Raw genomic sequence first — 21,408 nt, forward strand, 5'->3', positions numbered from 1 at the left:
CCATTTCTCTTTGTCCTCTTTCCAAGCAGTTTCCCTTAAGCATCTTTTCCCAGCCCATCCCATTTTGTTAAGCTTCAGCTTAGAGTTAAATTGTGAGCCATTGTAACCCTTACTGTACCAAGCACCACTGAATTCTTCACCTCCAAGGCTTTTTCTACATTAGTATCTGCCTACTCTGAGTGATGTCTACTGATTTTTACCAGGTCTTCTATTGATCTCTTAACCCATTTTTTGTTTCTCATAAAGCAGTACTTTTCAGCCTAGGTTGCACATCAGAATCACCTGGGGAGTTTTTAAAAAGGCTTGGTGCCCAGGCTACACTGAAGATCTCTGGGCTGGGACCTAGCACCTGCATTTTTAGTTACCCAGGGGATTCTAGAGTGCAGACCAAATTGAGGACCACTGCCACAGGGCGGTTCCAGAGAGCCTTTACATTAATCAAGCTCCCAATTGCACCCATGCTTCCTTCACATCGACTTGTTATCACTTTACTAAAAATACTTGGGTGGGAAATACTAGTTGCTTACCAAATATTTCTTGGTATAGAAATACCAAGTTATAAAGGTTTACATTTAATAAAGAGAAATTGGTAAAGGCTTCTGTCAGTGTGGAGTGGAGAAGCAAGAACACTTAAAGACAAAAATAACATTTGAAATGGAATTCTGTCAGGTTGGGAAGACATTCTAGGGGAGGGAACAGTGTACACACAGTGTTTTATAAAGAAGTTTTGAGTGTCATGGAGAATTTGGGTTAAGGAAAGTGAAGATGAAGACCAGGCATTCCAGAAGCTGTTGCAGCGACCCAGGAATGATGAGGTGAAAATACGAACACAAGCAATAGTTGGTGAATGGGGTGAGAGGAGTATAAGGTGGGTTACTTCCAAGATATGTTCTCTGGTGACTTTATTTTCCAATATGAATCTTCTACTTCATTTTTAAATGATCAGTGGACAGGGATTGCCCATACCCAAAGCCTTCATCTTCAGTTCTTCTCCAGTTTAGCAACACACAATGGGTACAGAAGAGTGAAGAGACAAGGAAGACTCCTTGACATCTGGCCTGAGTCAGTAGGTGATAATGATGCCATGCATTGAGATAGAAAACATAGTCAGGTGAAGCAAGTTTAGCCTAGAAGAGGAGCTCAAAGTATGCTTCGAATATGCTAAATTTGAGGAATCCAAAGAACTCGTAGGTGATATTTATTACACAGATGAAAATAAAGGTCTGTACTAATTAAATTGGGTAAATGTAACAATATAGCAAATGGTATGATAATTTCAACTCCTTAACAGTTAAGGAGTAGTTACATTTATACAGTCCTAAAATTACATTTGGCCCTTTGAAGGCAACCGCAAGGCTGATGTGGTCCCCAGTGAAAATGAGTTTGACACCCCTGACTTAAAGGGTTGGGCCTTGAAAGAAAAATTCCACTAGAGGTAAGGGGGTTGGTTGAAGTGATAACTCATGAGATCTCAACACTTTTGGTAGTAATACACTCCTACTTTTGGTAGTAATACACTCCTACTTTTGGTAGTAGTACACTACAAAGAAGAGACCTGTTGGATTTATTATCATTTCTACTATTAAAATATTGAATCAGTTTAGCTATTAAAATTATCCTATAATCTTATGTTCATTTCTTTATATTTGTTCAGTGAAACCTTCTTCCCACACTGGCCAAAACAACATCCTGCGGATTTAATAAGTTTCTAAAGTTCGTTAATATTATAAGGACCTGGTGTTTTCCTTTAAAATTTGTGTATCTAATGATACCAGATCCTATAGAAGCTTTAAAGGTGCAGCACTAATGAAATTCATAATCTTAGCAGGGAAGAAATAATAGTGATGCTCTAGAGAAGTTGCTGCAAGATGAGGACAGGTGTGTTTAATACCTGCAGAGAGGCTGGGGATGTGCTAAGACTCAGAAATGGCATCAAGCTGTGGGAAGCTTCACAAAGGAGGTAGAGAATAACAATATATTCCACCTCCTGATTCTCTTCAGTCCATCCTGTCCTTGCCATCTCTAGCTCAGTTTATTGAGCCATAAATTGGTAAATCAACAAATTTGATTGCATCGTGATGAAAAGGGGCGCTCTGGATCCAGCAAGACTCACAGTTTGCTATGTGACCTCGAGTTATTTGTCTTCACCTCAACCTGCTTTTGTTTTTTACATTTAAAAAGGGTATTAACATCTAGTTTATGTGACATAGGGTTAGTGTATGTAAAATTTCTAGGATAAAGAGTAGATGTCTTCCCAGGGCTTAATAAAAGCCTGTTCCTTCTTTCCATCCCCCTCTCATCCCATTGTATTATTGGTCCCTTCACTGTAGCCCAAGGGACTTTCTTCAAACCCACATAGACGAGCTGTGTCCCCCCACTCCTTTGGTCTCCCTGCATTTCCATACTAGTTCCTCTTGGTCTTCAGATCTCCACTTACCTCCTTAAGGAAGCCTTTTATAACTTCCTCAACTCGTTTCAAAACCTTGTTACAAATTTTTGTGGCTCCAGAGATATTCAGTAGTATTCATCACACCATAGTCAATTTTGTATGTGTCATTCTTTCCTCCACTGTATGCTTTGTGATGGCAGCAAATTTATGTCAATTTCTTCACTAGTAAATTCACAGCACTGAGCATGGTGCCCAACACATAATATGTTTTGATAAATATTTATGGAACAAATGGATGCGGTATAGGGGAGGAAACTTGTGAAGAGTGTTGAGTGTTAAACAATTGTTCCTTTTTATTAGGCCAGAAAGAGTTTTCAGAAGCAAAGGAAGGGGAAGGCTGGATAGGTAGGTTGAGGGAGACTTGGGCAGATGAAGAGACTGGCACAGTACACTGTCAGCAGAGAATCTATTGGCTGGCTTTAGCCATGCAAACTGATCTGATAAGAAACATTGGAGAACAAGAAATTATTTGGTATTTAGTCAGATTAAAATCACTATTTTAAACCTTCATGAATTGATAACACCTGAAAATCATTTAAAAATCTGCTATTGTTTTTCCATGCATAACATAGTTTATAGGAATTACTACAATGTCTTATTTGACATTATTCAAGAGAAAAAGGCGTCTCTTTAGAGGGGCTCGTGTACTTTCTCAACATCTTGCTGGCTGAGCACATGCTGGCAGCCTTCCCAGGAACCAACTTATAGATAGCCACAATGATTTGGCAAGCAGGTAGTGTTCTTCTGTCATTATGCAATCCTTTTGGTGAAAGAAGCAATGCATAATTCAGATCAAAAGCAATGCGTGAACAATAGGTGCTTCTGTGGATAAGTATATTTGAAGTCTTATTTGGACAGCTGAGCAGAATTAGCCTTTGCAAATGTAGTTTCTTATTATAGTCATCACATTTCAGTTTTGTCATTAGTTCCCCATGGTTTTAAGATATTTAGTGACTTCTTTGGTGTATGAGCTGAGCGGAGGAATGGAAAGGGTTACAGTTGACAGTGGTCAGATTGAGGACCCATGTGCAAGTTAAAACTCACTGAAATGTTACAGTTAGGAGAACTATAACATAGTATGTTACAGTTTTGTGATGTTGTGTTCCTAATCCCCACTCTGAATTGGTTGTGAATTTGGTGGCAGTTTCACAAGAACACCACTGATTGGTAATTCCACGGGTGTTGGCCCTCACCCAGCAGAATTTAGGGGTGCCAGGGGTGAACCCAGATGGAAGTGGGGTAGGGTAGGGTGGGGGAGTGGGAGAAAAGAATAAGTACAGGAATGTTGTTTTTTGTTTCTAAAGACAAGGATTCCTCTGTACTCTTCCAATAACGTTACGATCTTGGACTAGTCACTTAATTTCTCAACCCTAAACCATTAATCTGTAAGAGAGAATGAAAATGGAGAAGGGATAACTGTGAGAACAAAGGGAGGTGATCTGTGAAGAGCTCTAGAAAGACAGGCTGTCATCAGTGGGTTTGTTGAGATTCTGAGTTCCTGTGGCCACTTCAGTGACAAGATAGTGCTATATTATATGTACTTGAGACAGAATTTCACCGAGATCCTGGGGCCCAAAGCAGAAAGCTGGTGTTTGTGCACTCCAGGCCTGGGACCAACTCTAGGACCAGTCGCAGCCTGTGGTTGCACTTTGCCTGCCTTTAATTGGATATCTGTTGTTGGACGAGGATACAGAAATAGGATATTTGATTTCTAGTGAGACAAAATCCATCACTTATATTTTGATAACTGACACTGGAAAAATTAGTTTTAAAAGCTTTTAAAATCACCATATATTTTTTAAAATATTACTTTGATTCAGGTGAATAGAATATGTTGGGGAAACTGACAGAGTAAGAAAATGTCTGGAGCAGGAGGGCCAGGTAAGAGGCTGTTGTTCTTAGCCAACTGAGTCAGTTGGGGCATGAAGAACTCTTATGGAGCCATGAGAGGGATTTGAGTGGGTAGAATCAGCAGGGTTTGGTGACCAATTGCCTTTTGGGGAAAATAACATGGAGGGGATGGAGGAGTTTGAGAATGGTACTAGGTCTCTCAAGGAGAAAAATAGGTATCTGATATTCACTGAAGCAGGCACCCAGGAGGCAAAAAAAATAATAATTGGACAGGTCATGAGTTTCATTAGAAAACTGTTTAGTTTAGGGGCCAGCAGGGCATGTAAAGAGAACTGTTGGCTGGTTTTGGAGATCCAGGTCTGAAGACTAAGTGAATTAGAGGGGGTTGGTGGATCACAGTACGGTGGTGCCAAAATTAGGAACACAGGCAAAGTGGAGAGCTCCAGACCTAACCAATGGTGGACAGACCGTGTAGCATCCTAAAGAAGATGTGAAGGAAAAGCAGCTTCCTTTCTCTGCACTTTAGGCCAGAGAACTGTTCTTTATTCCTGCTTTTAGATCATTGTGCTTCCTCTGTCTCATGCAAAATCTCGCTCGCCTTTGGAGCTCATGCCTTTTAACTATGCTGCTGCTTATGCTTTCGATTTCTGAGTAATTATTCATCTCTTGGCTCCTTTCTCATAGGTATCTATCTCTTAGGAAACCCATGAACTAGATGCTAATCTAATCCTCATCTTAAGTCTTAGAGAATCCAGGGTCTGTAGATAGTAATTACTTTTTACAACAAATTTTTATTGACCTCTTACTGTGTGGGGGGCAGGGTCTGTATTTGGCACTGGACTCACTAGCAGACCAAATGAAGACTCCGCTGTGCTGTCCTCTACTTACTATGTTGGGAAGACAGACAAATAAGTGTCTGGTAGAAGAATAAGGTAAGAGAGAAGGATGATGAATTGGAGAGGAGATAGTGCTTTCTTTGAGGAAATGATGGTACTAAGACCCAAACGAAGTACAAGAGTAAGCCATGTGGATTTCTGAATGTATTTACCCATTTATGTGTAACAATTTATCCCAACATTCACAGCATAAAACAAATACATAGTATCTTACAGTTTCTCAGGATTAGGAATCTGAGTATGCTTTAGCTGGATGTTTCTGCTTAGGGTTTCTCTTTAAGGGTTTGTAATCAAGCTGTCAGCTGGCACTGCAGTCATCTCGTGGATCATTTGGGACTAAAGAATTTGCTCTCTAGCCCACTCATTGTTCTTGGGAGACCTCAGTTCACTGAGGGCTCTTAGACTGAGGCCCTGGGTTTTTTGCCTTATGGAAGCTTGCTTTCCTCAGGGCAAGTGATGAGAGAAAAAACATACCACAGATTTTAACGAACTAATCTCAGACCAGACTTTACCATCATTATTGTCTGTCATCTATTCCATAAACTGCCTCTTTTTACCTCCCTATTGCCTGTGTGTAATTTTCCAGTCTAGGTTTTTCCTTCCTTTCTCTCACTTAATTTTTTCATTCAAGCTTTTAAAAAATTATGTATTATTGTTTATGCTATTGCAGTTGTCCCAATTTTTCTTCCTTTGTCCTCCTCCACCTTGCACCCCACAATTCCTCAGGCAGTACCCACATTGTTGTCCATGTCCATGTGTCATGCATACATGGCCTTTGGATCCTCTATTCCCTATACTGTACTTTACATTCCCATGACCATTCTCTGAGTACCAATTGGTACTTCTTAATTTCTTCACCTTTTTCATCCATCTCTCTGAACCCCCTCTGCCCCCCCACCTGGCAACCATCAGAATGTTCTCTGTATCTATTCTGATTCTGTTTCTCTTCAGCTTGTTTTTGTTTCTTTTAGATTTAATTATCGATAGATATGTATTTATTGCCATTTTATTGCTCATATTTTTATCTCCCTTTAACATGTCATATAGTACTTGTGATGATGATTGCCCTTCCACTTTAAATGACAGCTTTGCTGGGTAATATTGGTTATAGGTCCTTCCTTTTCATCACTTTGAATATTTCTTGCCAATCCCTGGTAGCCTGCAAAGCTTCTTTGAGAAGTCAACTGACAGGCTTGTGGGAACTCCCTTGGTAGGTAATGAATTGCTTTTCTCTTGTTGCTTTTATGATTCTCTCTTTGTATTTAACCTTTGGCAATTGAATTATGATGTGTGTTAGTGGGCTTCTTTGGGTTCATCTTGTTTTGGACTCTATGCATTTCCTGGACTTCCATGTCTATTTCCTTTACTAAGCTAGGGAAGTTTTCTGTCATTATTTTCAAATGGTTTTCAGTTTCTTGCTCTCTCTTCTCCTTCTGGCACCCCCATGATGCAAATGTTGGTATGCTTGAGTTGTCCCAGAGGCTTCCACTACCTCATTTTGTGTGTGTGGGGGTGGTGGTGGGGGGGTTCTCCTTGCTGTTCTGATTGGTTGGTAGTTTGCTTCCTTATTTTCCATATCACTGATTTGATTCTTGACTTCATCCACTTGATTCCCTGTAAATTGTTCTTTATTTCAATTAGTGGGTCCTTCATTTCTGATTGGACCTTTTTTATGCTATTGAAATCCTCACTAAGTTCCTTTAGCATCCTTATAACCAGCATTTTGAATTCTGCATCTGGTAGATTGATTGTCTCCATTTTGTTTAGTTCTTTTTCTAGAGATTTGTTCTGTTCTCTCATTTGGGACATGCTTCTTTGTCTCCTCATTTGGCAGCCTCCCTGTGTTTGCTTCTGTGTATTAGGTAAGGCTGCTATGTCTCCAGGCATGGTAAGTGGCCTAATATAGTAGGTGTTCTCTAGGGTCCAATGGCACAGCCTCCTCGATTACCCAAGCTGGGTACTCAAGGCACACCCACTGTGTGGGCTGTGTATACCCTCCTGTTGTGGTTGAGCCTTGATTGCTGTTGGCATGTCCAAGATCAGCCACGTCCTGTTTCCGGAATCATGCAGCATAAGCTACAAAGTGATCTGCAGATGGCTGCTTCTTGTGCTGGGCTTGGATGTACCCAGGAGAGGCCAAGCTGTGAACCAAGGCCAGTTGCTGCTAATGTGGGGTCTGACAAACTTAATGAGAGGTATGGGGCTCATTGAAGCTAGATGCTGCTTGTTTGAGAGAATTTAGGACAATTTTAAGCATGGGCCAAGACAAGCCATTCCAATGGAAAAGCCATCGGAAACAGCTTGGGTGTGCAGGGCCTCAGGGAATCACCAGGGTGTAGCAAGCAGTGTGATCAGGTTGACTGTGTCTCAGATATGGTGTTTGTCTGCTGGCTCTGTTGGGGAAGGGCTCAGAAAAGGAACAGTGGCTCCTGCTAGCACTTCTGTCTGGGAGAAAGCTGTCCTCCAACTCTTGTTCTGATGCCAGATAATTCATTTCTTCCCTGTATGTCTCTGATGTCTTTTAGTCTTGTTTCTGTGCTGGAACTCAGAGGGAGTGAGTCTAAGTAATTATCTTCATGGGCCCTTTAAGAGGAACTGCCTGGGACTCCAGAATTTCTGTCTTCCACAGACTAAATCCATGCTGGTTTTTACAGGCAGAAGTTATGGAGATTTATCTTCCTGGCACTACAACCCTGGGCTGGGAGGTCTGGTGTGGGACTGGGACCCATTGCTCCTGAGATATCTGTCCAGATTTTTATCTGTCACATGTGGGTGTGGGAGCAGCTCATTCTGCATCTCCACCCCTCCTATCAGTCTCCATGTGGTTCTTTTTTTAATTCTGTAGTTGTAGGACTTCCATTCAGCTCAGTTACTTACAGTTCTGAATGATATTTTTTCTGTAGTTCAGTTATTGTTTTGATGTGGTTGTGTAGGAGTTGAGCCGTGTCCCTAGGCCACCTTGACTGGAAGTTTCACCTCATTCAAGCTTTCTAAAAGAACATTTTATTTTATTTTTTTTTCATTGAGAATTTGTCTTAAGTTTTATTGTGACACATTCTTTTTTAAAAAAATATATGTATATATTTTTAATTCTTATTTAACTCTTGTTCAAGTACAGTTTTAAAAGAACATTTTATATTTGCTGTCTTAAATTTATTGCCACTTGTCCTCTTCTTTCTCCTGCCAGTTGGCTCTCATTATTCACCACTCCATTAAATCTTTTGTGCCAAAGGTGACCTAGTTGTGACAAAGAGCAATAACTTCTATTGTTGCTTTAGCTGATTTCTGTTGTAGTGCTTGCTATTCATTCTCTCTCTCTCTCTCTTGATCGATTGATTCTCTCTTCACTTAATTGTTAATATGTCATATTTTTCCTTCTGGTATTCTGATACCATTGGCCTCCCCTAGATCCAGTTCCTCTGTGAACCATTTAAATGGAGGTATGTGATAAGAGTTTTATTCATGACTCTTTTTATTTATACTGTATTTTGTCTTCACAGCTGACATCTACCAAAACTGAGTTATCCATGACTAACCACCATATACAAATATCAAACACACAAATATGTTGTTCTTTCTTTGTTATTTAGTTCTGTATTTTTGGTTAGTTGGAGTTCAGGAACCCCAGTACAAAAACTGTGAATTATAATATTTTTTTCCTGCCTTACTTAATCACATTCTGTAAGACACCAAGATCTGTTCACTGTATGTCTCAGCTGTCTCTTGCTTCTGCCTCTCTCTCTAGCGAATGACCTTTGCCCTAGATTAGGCCCTTCTCTCTCACCTGGCCTGCTATACTCCTCTGATAACTGATATCCCAGTCTCTGCTCTGGTCATTTGTCCTCCACCTTTGTTGCTACCACTAGCTGTTTGTCTGAGTCATGGATTTCAACATTTCAGTACCTGCTCACCCACATCACTGACTCCCAGTCATCAGAGTGATTTCCAATTCTTTGCATAGCACACACTGCATTTTGCAGTCTGGTCTGTTTTGGTCTGCTTGGCCCAACTTTTGCTGTTGTCACCTTTATATATAAGGCGTCTGCAATGTGAAATTTTTTATTTTCTTTAAAAGGTCATGCTGTGGAATCCCTCTATGCTTTTCTACTCCTGTTCTTTTATCTTCCTGAAATTTATTTTATTCTCCCTTTTTCCTTCACTCAGCCCATAGGTCCAATCAATTTTGTATCTATCCTGTGCTCCCACTGATCTTCCTCAATAAAGTTAATAACTTTTCCCTTAGCTGTTCTTCCCTTTGCATAGGTTTTTATTATTGCTCTTAACAGATTGCATTTCTATTGTTTGTCTCTCTTGGGGAGCATGAGCTGGTTGAGAGCAGAGTCTTAGGTTCACTTATCTTTGTGTCCTCAGCACCTAACAAAATGCTTGACACATTGTTAATACCTTGTAAATATCAATTAAATAACCCATAGGCAGACAAAGTTAGTATGGCTTTAGGTATGGTTTTTACAGAGTAAGTTAAGAATCCAAATACTTAAGTTCATTAGTGTCCTTGCTTCAAAAATGAAATTTGATTACTTGGTGGGATTTAGTACTGACCATGTTAGGCAGAAGAACTTGGAAAAAATGAAGTGCCTGCCAAATTAGAGTATTAAATATCAAGTAATTAGAAGTTTTTCTGAAGCCAGTCTTAAGGTATTTGTATTGCACTTTCAAACCCTCTTGCCATCCCAGTTTATACATAATTACACATTTTGAAATGTTTTCCTTAAAACTTCAAATATTTTCCCATGGAGATAATATTACATATAGTGTTTCAGTATTTCTGTGTCATGGTGCAGTCTGGAGCTAGAAGCCACATAGTAATTGAACAAGGAAAGTTTGATATAAACAATGAGGAATTGACTACAATGGATAAAGAAAACTAAAGGCTACAGGAGTAGCAGATTCAGGGAGCACAGCATTCAAGGAAGGAAGAAATCTGGAAGAGGGTCCACCTCCCACATCTTCAAGGCTGGAATCCAGACCTCATTGGACAAGATGTGGTTGTGTCCTACTGGGTGGCAGAGAAGTTGATGGAAGTGAACTATGGAAATCTGTCCTGGGGAGCTGGAGGGGCATCCTCCCCAGGGAGGCACTGCCCTGCAGAACTCACTGGGAATCTGCCAGGTCTGCCAGTGGGGGTGGTGCAGTAGGAAGCCACCATCAGTGGTCTCGAGAGAAGCTGCCCATGGTTTGATGCCATGAGCCTTCAGGTGAGAGAGAACCAGATAGAAGAATTCTTCTTCCTCCAGTGTCCCTTCAACACCCTCTAAAATTGTCCTAACTAGTATAAACAGGGCAATGGGAAGGTAGTGCTGAAAGACAGTAGGTTGACAGCTGGCACTGTTCACCCTCGTTGATTGCTTGAGCTTTCTTATGTTCTTAATTCAGATACAGCTATCTTAGAAATTAGGAAAAGTATATATCATTTATTTTGAATTCTGATGTCCAATGTGAATAGTGCAATTAGATGAAGATGAGAAAGAAGATGGATACCCTATGTGTTCTGAAATATTTAATGGCATTCTTGGACAAAATAGATTGTTAAAAATCTTAATTACATGTGTCTTCATCTATTTATATTAAAAATACTGTTATATCCGTCACTTAAGAATTAATTAATTTTGGCTCGGAAAATTAGAAAATAGGACAGTCTTTTTTATAGTAAGTAACTGAGCCACAGCCACTAAAGAGACAGAGGAAGCATCACATGTGTATGTTATACATGTTTCCCTGGTTTGGTACATTTGTCAGTCAACCAGAATTTTTGAGAATCAGGAACGCTCTGTCTATTGGGCAAGAGCAGGAAGCAAGAACAATTTATGTGAAAGGGGAAATGTGAAATGCTGGGGAAAAGGCTTGGGGTCAGGGGTCAGTGGTCAGGGGCCAGTGGTCAGTCACTGAGCATGCCAATCAGTGGGATGAGGCAGGCCACTTTGTATGGGACTTGCATGCTGTCTGCCCACAGGCAGACAAACAGACATGCTGGTAGCATGATCCAAGTAGTAGGGTCATAACCTGGGAGTACCTGTAATAACAGATACAACTTAAGGAGGTTACATTAAATATGCATAGTCCTGCAGACTCTTCTGAAAGGATTTGTCATTGTAGGAAAAAGAAAAGCAGGAATAAAAGCATTTTTATACCTATTGTAGAGGATACTTAGGAATATTGATGATAGAATAGATGTTTAATGAATCATGACCAACAGTTGCTTATATTTGGGTCCGTAACTTAAGAAGAAAGGAAAGATTTGAGGCTCTCTGATGTTTCTTACATAATATGACCTCATTACTTATTACACATTTCTTCCTACCCATTTCATGAGCATCTCTTTGTGGTTGTCATTGTTTGTATTTTATATTCTACCTGGTATTAGTGGACAACTAAAAGTTTCTTAGAGATTTTACTTTTTCATCCATCTTCCTGGCTATGAGAAGTGTGGGAGAAGTTGGAGAACTGGTAAAATCAAGGATGGAGGCAGGTGTACCCTAACCTCCCAGGTGTGAAGCAGTTGTGAATGACAGTTACACATGTTAGGTACTGACTTAGATACTGAACTTAACCACGCTCTTGGCCTTTAGATCCTTGCTGAAATGATAGAGGACCTTATACCTGCTGAAGAACTGGTCAGAACTCCCAAGTACAATAGGGGATTTGGGTTCATATTTCCAGTTACTTTCTGATGAACTCTTAAAGGATTCAGCTGTCAGAGATGCCTCATCTTCTGCATGTGTGTGGGTCAAGCTGGATCATCACAGGTCCTCAGCACTCAATACTGTCATCTAAATATTTCAACATTTGAGAAATAAGATTTGGGTCTTCCGTTAGGTCATTAGTTACCATGTATTTTAAAATATTTGGATCACAGTAGAATGTTTGGTGCTATAATTCTGGCTAGATTGCTAAAAGCAACTGGTGTTAGTGTCCCTGCTTAGTTTCAAATGGATTTTTGTTCTTTTTTCTTCCAGGTTTTTTTGAAGAGTGATCGAGTAGCCAGAATGGTTCAGAGTGGAGGATGTTCTGCTAATGACTTCAGAGAAGTGTTTAAGAAGAACATAGAAAAACGTGTGCGAAGCCTGCCAGAAATTGACGGCTTAAGCAAAGAGACAGTGCTGAGCTCATGGATAGCCAAATATGATGCCATTTACAGGGGTGAAGAGGACTTGTGCAAACAGCCAAATAGAATGACCCTAAGTGCAGTGTCTGAACTTATTCTGAGCAAGGAACAGCTCTATGAAATGTTTCAGCAGATTCTGGGTATTAAAAAACTAGAACACCAACTCCTTTATAATGCGTGTCAGGTAAGTGGCCAGTGGTGTTTCCCATTCCCTGCCTGACTCAGAGTGAACATCACGTTTGTATAAGCCTGTGGAGATGTGCTTTACTTTTCCTAATCACTTTGGTTGAAAAGTTGAGTGAAATTGAATGTCAATAAATCAAATAGTGGTATTTTAAAGCAGCTTTGAAAAAATTCTTTGATAGAGGGAGAAGAATATCAGTACATTTTATCTAGTAAATAATTGTTCCCATGTGCCCTATTTTAGGACATCAGATTTGTGCCTATTGGGTATATATGGGGCATGTCCAAATAGTAAAATGGAAATCATCTGTTATCTGAAGAAGCTTGGAACTTACAGTAAACAGTATTCCTCAGTGCAAAGTAATTTTACCTAAAGATATGATGCTGGTCTTCTGAATTTTATGAAAGTGACTGAAATTTCAGATATTTTAAATTTAATCTAGCCAGATAGAAATGTATTGAAGATGAATGCTAAACTACATAATTTAAAGACATGACATTGAATAATATATTTTCTTTTCTGGTCTCATTCAAATTATACATATGAAAAAGCTGAATAAAATAATCATGTTTATTCCACATCTTTCATCTTTGGACTCTATGATTTATCTAATAATGTATTCCTTCCATGGTTTCATTTTGTTTGCATATTCTAGAGGTATAAATTATTTAACTGTGCCCTAATATACAATTTAAATTCATAAGATTCTGGTATTTAAAAGTTCATCAGTTCCTAAAGGGTTACGCTTCTATACTGTACATACATTTACATTTATTTTCAATTTTTTTACAGCTCTACTTCTCTTAATTTTGGCATTCTGTCCATGTCATTTACTTTGAATTACTAGTTTATGGATCATTTAAGATGAATAAATTAACAAAGCTAATTAATAATAAAACAATGTGGCACCTTAACCCCGTGAACAATTTGTGTATTCACGATAATTGTTTTTAACTGTTATTATATACATTGGTGGTTTGAAAACAGTGGGGGATGACTGTAAAACCATAATCTCCTATTTTAAAAGATATATGCAACTGAGACTTTTTATTTTTAATAAAATAGTAGCATACTTGTACAGTTAAATAATGATGAACATAATTTAATAGTAAAATTCAGGAGATATTTATTGGGTATTTATTCAAGTCAAAAACCTTGCCAGGTGTTGAGGAAATCAAAGCTGAGTAAAATAAAATATTTGCTCTCCATGTGCCAAAGTCTAACAAAGCAGATAGTATAATAGAGCCGACAGAACACAAGTCTGTGCATGACATTTCACACTCCATGTTACCGGGTCATAAATATAATTCCTGTGGACCTATATAGTTTGTTTATTAACTCGAACTGTCTTCACATTAATTTTGGTTTGCTTTTTGAGATCACTTCTAAAACCAAGGGTGTGGATCTTGTGATTTATGCCCTCTATGACTTGGAACACACTTCTAATTCACATATTTTTTTTCTTAACAGATTTGTTTATTATTATTTTTTAGTTCTATTGGTACTTGCTTTACATATTTTTGGTGCTCTGTTAGGTTTGTACACATACAGAGTATGTCATTTTGAAGAATTAATTTCTTTATCATTATTTAAAGTCCCTCAGTTTTTTTCCTGAACTCTACTTGATCTTAAACTGAGATAGCTACTCCAGCTTTCTTTTAATGAGGATTAACAGGCTGTGTTTTTCTCCATCTGTTTACTTCTTAACCTATGTGATTCCCTATGTTTAAAGTGAGTTCCTTGTAGAACACATAACTGAATTTTTTTTTTTAATCCAACCTGACAACCTCTGTCTTTCAGTGGGTGTGTTTCATCTATTCGGATTTGAAGTGACTTACCTGGACCAGGTTGCACAGTCTGCATTGTCACTTCCCCGCATTTGCTCTTTGTCCCCCTCCCTCTTTTTCGGCCTTCTCTAATTTTAGTAATTGAACGTTTTGTGATTCCGTTTTGTATCCTCTTTTGATGTACTACTTATATTTGATTTTTAAAAACTTCTTTAAGTGGTTGCTAATATACATTTTTAAAATGTACAATATTCATTTTTAAATAATCTGAGTCTACCTTCAAATAACCTGATAAGGCTTTAAGTATAATAATGCAGCTGCTCCATAATAGAGAACACCTAATTCCTCCCTCCCATCTCTCACATTTCTGTCATTCATTTCATTGGTTATATGCTCTGAAATTTTAGATCAATTAAGAAAAATAAAATATTAGATTTTTTCTTAATTTATTTCTTCTCTGATACTCCATTTTTTCTTTATGTAAATTGTTTCTGACTTATATCATTTTCCCTTTTTTTCTATTTTATACAGTTTATTGGGGTGACATTGGGTAATAGGATCATGTGTCAAATGTACACTTTTGTGATACTAGATTTGTGTGTTGCACTGTGTGCCCACCACCTAAAGTCAAACCATCTTCTATCACCATGTGTCAGGCCCACTCCATGTTTCATTTTTCTTTATTTCTGAAAGACTTCATTTAACATTTGCATGGCAGGACTACTGGTGACGAATTCCCTATATTTTTGTTTGTTGGAGAAGGTCTTTGTTTCTCCTTCATGTTTAGAGCATAATTTCATTGAATGTAGAATTATCAGTTAGCTCTTTTGTCTCATTCAACACTCTGAACATTTCTCACCACTCTTGTCTTGCTTGCTTGCATCATTTTCTCAGGACAAATCTGATATAGCTCTTCTTGGTTCTTTACAGGTAAGGAGTTTTTGTCCTCTGGCTTCCTTCAATATTTTCACTTGCTTGGTGTCTTCTGAGCTTTCTGGATCTGTGGGTTGGTGTCCATCATTAATTTTGGAAAGTTTTCAGACATTACTAGATCAAATATTTTTTCTGCCCCATTCTCTCTTTCTTCTCCTTCTAGTGTTACAGTTTGGATACTGTCCCCTTGTTCTGAGATGTTCTATTTTGTTTGTCTTGGAGTTTTTTTATCTTCGCATTTCAAAATACTTTAAACTTTCCCCATCAGACCCCTGAACATATTAATATCAGTTATTTAACTTCCTTGTTTGATAACTACAACATCTCTGTCCTATCTAAATCTGGTTTCAATGCTTGCCTTTTTATCTCTTGATTGTTTCTTTTTTCCTTTTTGGCATATTTTGCAGTTTTTTATTGAATCCAGGTATGTTGTATCAGGTAACAAGAACTGAAGTGTATTTGCCTTTAGTGTGAGGATTTTTGTTAATCTGACTGGGAGTTGGGCTGTTTATTGTTTTTTGTAGCCATAGGTATGAGAAGCTTCAGATTCTTCTAGTGTCCTTGTCACTGTCTTTTCGCTTGAATTTGGGTTTCCCTAAGTATTCCTCCTCCGAGGGGGTCTGTGTCTTGTATCTCTTTTGGCTGTAATTTGGTGTTACTGTACTAGAGCTGTGCAGGTGTTGGGTAAGGTGTTGAGAAATAGTGTGTGTTCTAGTACCTGATTAAGCCTCACTCTTTCAGCGGGCCTACATCTTGAGATTGTCACCTGTATAAGTCTTTCTGTCCCCTGTCTAAGAGGATCGCTTCCTTCCCCACCCATGTGCCCGGTTAAAGAACCCCTAGTCTTATTTTCTGAAAGTCTTTCCCCCTGTTCATTGGGGGAGGGGGGTTGTTAGTTGCTTGCTTGTTTGTTTCCCAAGGAATCATAGGAAGGCTGCAAAGGGCTGCAGTGGGCAGCCTTTTCTTCCAGAGGAAGAGAAGGAATAAACCTTCAGTGCTCCTTCCGGCACAGTCTGTCACCCTTGCTAGGGAAGAGAGTTGAGGAGGTTAACGATGGCTCTTCCTCTCTTCTTCCTGCCAGATCCACATGGGGAGTTTTCTTAGATCCTTACCACGAGAACTTTATGGGCATAGTTACTGGGAACAAAGCCCACTAACACTCCTTATGATTGTAGCCCCAGGATATTCTCACCCTGCCCTCAGCTTCTAGTAATTAGTCCTGGCTACTAGTCAAGTAAGCGGCCCTACTCTTCACAGCCTCCACTGATGCCTGCTGCAAAGTGACATACCCCTCTGGCTTTGCATGTTTCTCCACACTTGGGGGTTAGTGGTTTGCCTCGCAACCTCAGTTCTCTGAAATAGCAAAGAAAAGTCATGGATTTTCAGTTTGTCCAGTTTTTTATTTTCAGGATAGAAGTGACAGTTACCAAGCTCTTTGCATGTCTGAGCTGAAATGGCAATTTCTTTGTTTTTGAGATTTGAGAAAAAAGCTTAAGGATTATTTTTTTATTGACCTAAAAACAAAAGAAATTATGAAAAATACTTCTCTTAATAAAGTGCTTTACTTTGGAATAACAATCATTTTTAGGAAAATGAATGAAGTTATGAAAAAAGACCTTTAGGAAAACAGCTAAGATTTTGCTTTTCCCTTAACAGAAGTCAAAAAACAAGAGGTGATAAAAATCCCGGAAAATAGCCTGTGCTTCGTGGGAAAGTATTGATCTGAGAAGAGGGCATAGCAGACCGGGACTTGGGGCAGCAGAGAAAGGGGTCTGAAGCAAACTGAGCTGCTGGCACTGGGCCTCAGGTGTACATCAGCAAAACGTCCTCCACTTTTCCTGCATCTCGGGAAAGGCTCTGAGACTCTTGCTAAGTGTAATGTTCATCTGTGTTTGTTTACCCTTATCTGGTCTCATGTTTTTGCCCAGATTGATCCCCTAGGAAATCTCAAACTTATGTTGCTTGTTTTAAGGCAACATAACTTCTGTTCAGGATACAGAGTTGTTTTACTCAGATGTGCACCATGGCCCTGGCCAGCCAGCTGGGAGGCTGTGTGGGGACTTGAGAAGGAAGAGATCTGAATGAGAGGAATAGGGTCAGGGCTTCCACCTAGTGCTGACAGGAACTTCCTGTGATTGTACCTGTTGTCCCAGAGCTATAGGATTAGCATTTGGAATGGAAAACAGGAACCTGTCTTCTGAAGAAGTGGAGGCGTTTACATTACTTCTGGTCAGAGCCTATAACTTACGAATAATCAAAACTAAGGCTTAAAGGAAGAACTAAATCATTAATATAGAAGGTATCACAGTTAAGTTATTAAATCTGGGATAGTCAAAAGAAAAATTATTTATATTTTACCAGAAAAAAATTAAAAATAAGGACAAAACAAGTATGTTATAGATTAGCTACTGTGCTATTAAAGATACCCATCATACTTTGGACTTTTGACTTGAGAATCATGTGTCTGTTTTGGCTCATATTCATAGAGCAAAGTATTAGGTAAAAACAGATAGAGGAGAGCTCAAAGTGTACATTCTAAAGTGAGCTACATAATACAAAGATCTGAAACTGTTAGGCCTAATTTACTTGAATCAGAATATTAGAGGCACAGTAAAGTAACAGCGGTGAAGGAATAACAGTCTGTCAGTGGAAAGTTTTATTTCAGAATAATTCTGAGGAAATGCAGTGAAGTTCAAGTTAATATAGTTATACTTTCAGGTAAATAGTTATTTGATGTTAAAGCTATGTTTTTTATACTTGTAAATTAATAACTAATAATTTTTATTTTACATGTTATGTAATGAAAATGCTGTTACTTCAGTGGTACTAGTAATAAATCGGCTACCTGTTCCTTGAGCAGAAATTATATGTTTATTAAAGATTGTTTTAAAATATGGTAGTCTGTTCAAATCAACGAATTGTTAACCTGTTCTTCATAATAATGTAGGGAATATAGATAATTAGAAATGATGTGCCAAGCACTGTCTTGAGTGATAGGGAGACAGATGAGACCTAATTATTTGCTAGATTTACTTTTAAAAAAATACCACTGTTTTAAATGCCACAGTGTTGTGGTAAGTTCCTGGCTCTACCTTCTGTGGTGAAAGAGGAGGGAGTACTGGGGAGGCTGTATGGCGTGTAGATGAAGAAGTTGACCAGAATGAGCAGATGCTAAAGTACTCTGGTGGGAAGACTAGCACATGAAGAGTATAGAGGTCCGAAACTCTGTGGGGTTTGGGGAAGTTTCCGCTGCTGCTGGAGTGCAAGGAAGAGATGGAGCAGTAGTTTTATAGGACATTAGCAGTTGTGAGTAAGGGTGATATAAACTGTACAGACAAATAACCCTAAATATATAAAAATTATGGCCATTCCAATTATTCCACAATTTCAAAAATCAGATATAAAATCTTATCATGCTTAAGGTCTTAAGCTTCTCCTTGCTTGATATATCCTAAAATGTAAAAACTACCAGTTAATAACATTTACTTGACTATTTTCTTCAAGGATCCTGAGATTTAAAATTGTGCAGGAGACCCTGATGGGGTTAGCTCAGTTGGTTAAAATGTCCCCCAAAACTCCCAAGGTTCCAGTTTTGATTCCCAGTCAGGGTACATGCAAGACTCAACCAATGAATGCACAACTAAGTGGAACAACAAATCAGTGTTTTTCTCTCTTTCTCTCCTCCCCTTCCTCTTTTTTGTCTCTCTCTCAAATACTTACTACGAAAATTAAAATTATGTGCACATAAAAGTATAGTTGCTAATAATTGTCACTTCCACAGCTTTGTTTTTTTACTTCGAAAATGGGAAGCTGAATAGTGAAGGATAGAGTGCCATATCTCCTGTACTTCTCTTCCATTTTGTATTTTAAGAGGATTGAGTAACTGATTTTTACAGCTATCTAAGTTCTTATCTTTTCCGCTAAAAGCAACCTTCCTTAATCTTTTATAACTTCATTCCATTAACTGAGGAAAGTGATTCACCCACATGTACTCAAGAATCAAAGCAAAGTTAACGAAATCTTCCTCTCTCAATGTCCCCATTCAAACGCCTTATATTCATAAACAACTGAATTAAGTAACACTACCAAACTACTGTGTATTTTAAGTAATAAGTAAGAATATTTACAAATAGTTAAAAGGTAGTGTTCAAGTTTATGACTCCCTATCCCTAAAAATTTTAACTTTGGAGATTAAGCACTTTGGATTTAGGAGCTTTAAAGAAATCAGCAAATACAGGCAGTGACTGTTTTTCTCACTTCCCCAGAAGTCCACGAACCATAAAGATCACAAATACGGTCTACCTTCGGGCGTGCCTTGCATTTATTTTTAGGTTTTTTCTTCTTTACCCAGATCTAGTCTGTAGAAGTTTGGGTGTTACCCCAACTTGCCCTCTTTTATAAATAATAAGAGAACACAGATCTATAGCAGTTAGGGGTCTTTGTAGTAGTAATAGTAGGTGGAAAGAGTATTTTTATTTAATGATCTATTTTTAACTATTAATGAATAAAAACTTGAATATGCTGTTTCAAGTATAAGTGCTTATATCTTTACATGATTGTTAATTGTTAAAATATTCTGTCAAGATTAAATTGAAATTACACAAAACATTTCTTTCATTCAAAGATGCTTATTCAATGCCTTGTAAAAATATTAGTTACTGTGCTAAGCAAAGAAAATACAAAAATGACAAGATTTGGTGATTCTTTCCTTCAAGGTATTTGCATGTGGTCAGGAGACAGACATATAAACAAAATGTAATCAGTGTATTAGTGGAGTATGTATATGGGACACCTGGGTGGCAATAGCTTCGGCTGATACAGGATAGTTTGCATAGGTTTCTTCACTGTCATGCTCTGGCTTCAGATTAGCACGGCCTGTGGAGCTTTAAAAACCACTGGATTCCTGGGCTCCACCTCAGAGTAAGTGAGACAATCTGTGAAGGTGTGGCCCACTGTCAGTTTTTTTTGCATTAAATTTATTGGGGTGACACTGATTAATACAATTATGTAGGTTTCACATGTACAATTCTCTGATACATGATTTGTGTATTGCTTTGTGTGCCTGCCAGCCTAAGTCAAAGCTTCCATCACCATGTATTTGATCCTCTTTACCTTTTGCTAACCCATACATGCACATAAGAGTGAAATTATATGGTTCTTGACTTTCTGTCTGACAGACGTATCGGTACTTTACGCTGATACAGATGTACAACGAGGGTTAGAGCCTGGACAGTTCACCTGAGAACTTAGTGCCATAGTCACATCTAACTGTAGGGGAGGCTGAGAAACAATCTAGCTGTGTGCCCAGGAAGAAGAGGTGACTTGGTAGTGTGGAAATCCAATTCTACGTTGGAGCTTTAATGAAAGTTTTATGAAGGTTCTAAGGAGGCAGAAATTCCTGAATTTGGGGAGATGGGTAGAAATTTAACACAGAGAAGAAAAATGACATTTACAAAGGCACAAGGAGAGTGAAAAGGCTTGGAATGGAGGGGTTGGGAAGGTTGGCTGTGTGGATTGCTGGAGTAGCAGGAGATAGGGCTAAAGAGTTATGTAGAGACGTACTTGAATGTTAAGGGCCTTACATGCTAGCTGGAAAAGCTTGGAGTTTATATGTGACAGGGAACACAACTGGGCATTGAAATGACAGGAGTAAGTGTGGGGTTCTGGAAAGATCTTTCTCTGTGGTATGAAGAATGGATTGTGTGTGGTCCATACCCCACCCGTGGCCATAGCCCAACATTATTAAAACAAAAGTGGACCAGGAGCTGTGTGTTCATCTTTCACCTAACTTCAAGGCTCTGTTCCTTACTCTGCTATGGTCCTGTTTTTTTTTGTTTTGTTTTGTTTTTTTTAGTCTCTATTGCCTATGAAGTCATGAGACTACTGGATTTCATCTTGGAATCTGTTTTCACATCCTATTGGATCCATTCCCTGTTTTGTGCTTCAAAATTCTACTTGGCTCCCACACTTGGGAACATTAGCTTGAGTTAGAACACCGGGCCACCTGCTTGCCTGCAAAAGGGGTAAGATGAAAGTCTAGGAAGTCAAGCAGAAACTGGGAATCAGATTGGGTCTGTATCTCAAGACATATCATTCTAGAACTGTGAGTTGCACCCACCTATTCCTCTCCTTCAGTCTTAGAGAAAGGATAGTATACTTTAGTGGTTCTCTTTCTATTAACATTG

At 38.7% G+C, this 21,408-nt stretch overlaps 1 protein-coding gene across 10 annotated transcripts in view; it reads left to right on the top strand.

Annotated features, from left to right (window-relative positions):
- CADPS2 (calcium dependent secretion activator 2) overlaps nt 1–21,408 on the top strand; it is a 618,469-nt gene that overhangs the window by 213,947 nt on the left and 383,114 nt on the right. For all 10 annotated transcript variants that reach the window (XM_037056497.1, XM_037056495.1, XM_037056499.1 and 7 more), the window contains exon 3: nt 12,171–12,503. In XM_037056497.1, coding sequence (XP_036912392.1) covers nt 12,171–12,503 — 333 coding nt within the window. The remainder of the gene's footprint in view (nt 1–12,170; nt 12,504–21,408) is intronic.

Source organism: Sturnira hondurensis, unplaced genomic scaffold, assembly GCF_014824575.4.
Source record: "Sturnira hondurensis isolate 20B ecotype Veracruz unplaced genomic scaffold, ASM1482457v3 Scaffold0008992, whole genome shotgun sequence".
In the NCBI taxonomy this organism is placed as follows: domain Eukaryota; kingdom Metazoa; phylum Chordata; class Mammalia; order Chiroptera; family Phyllostomidae; genus Sturnira; species Sturnira hondurensis.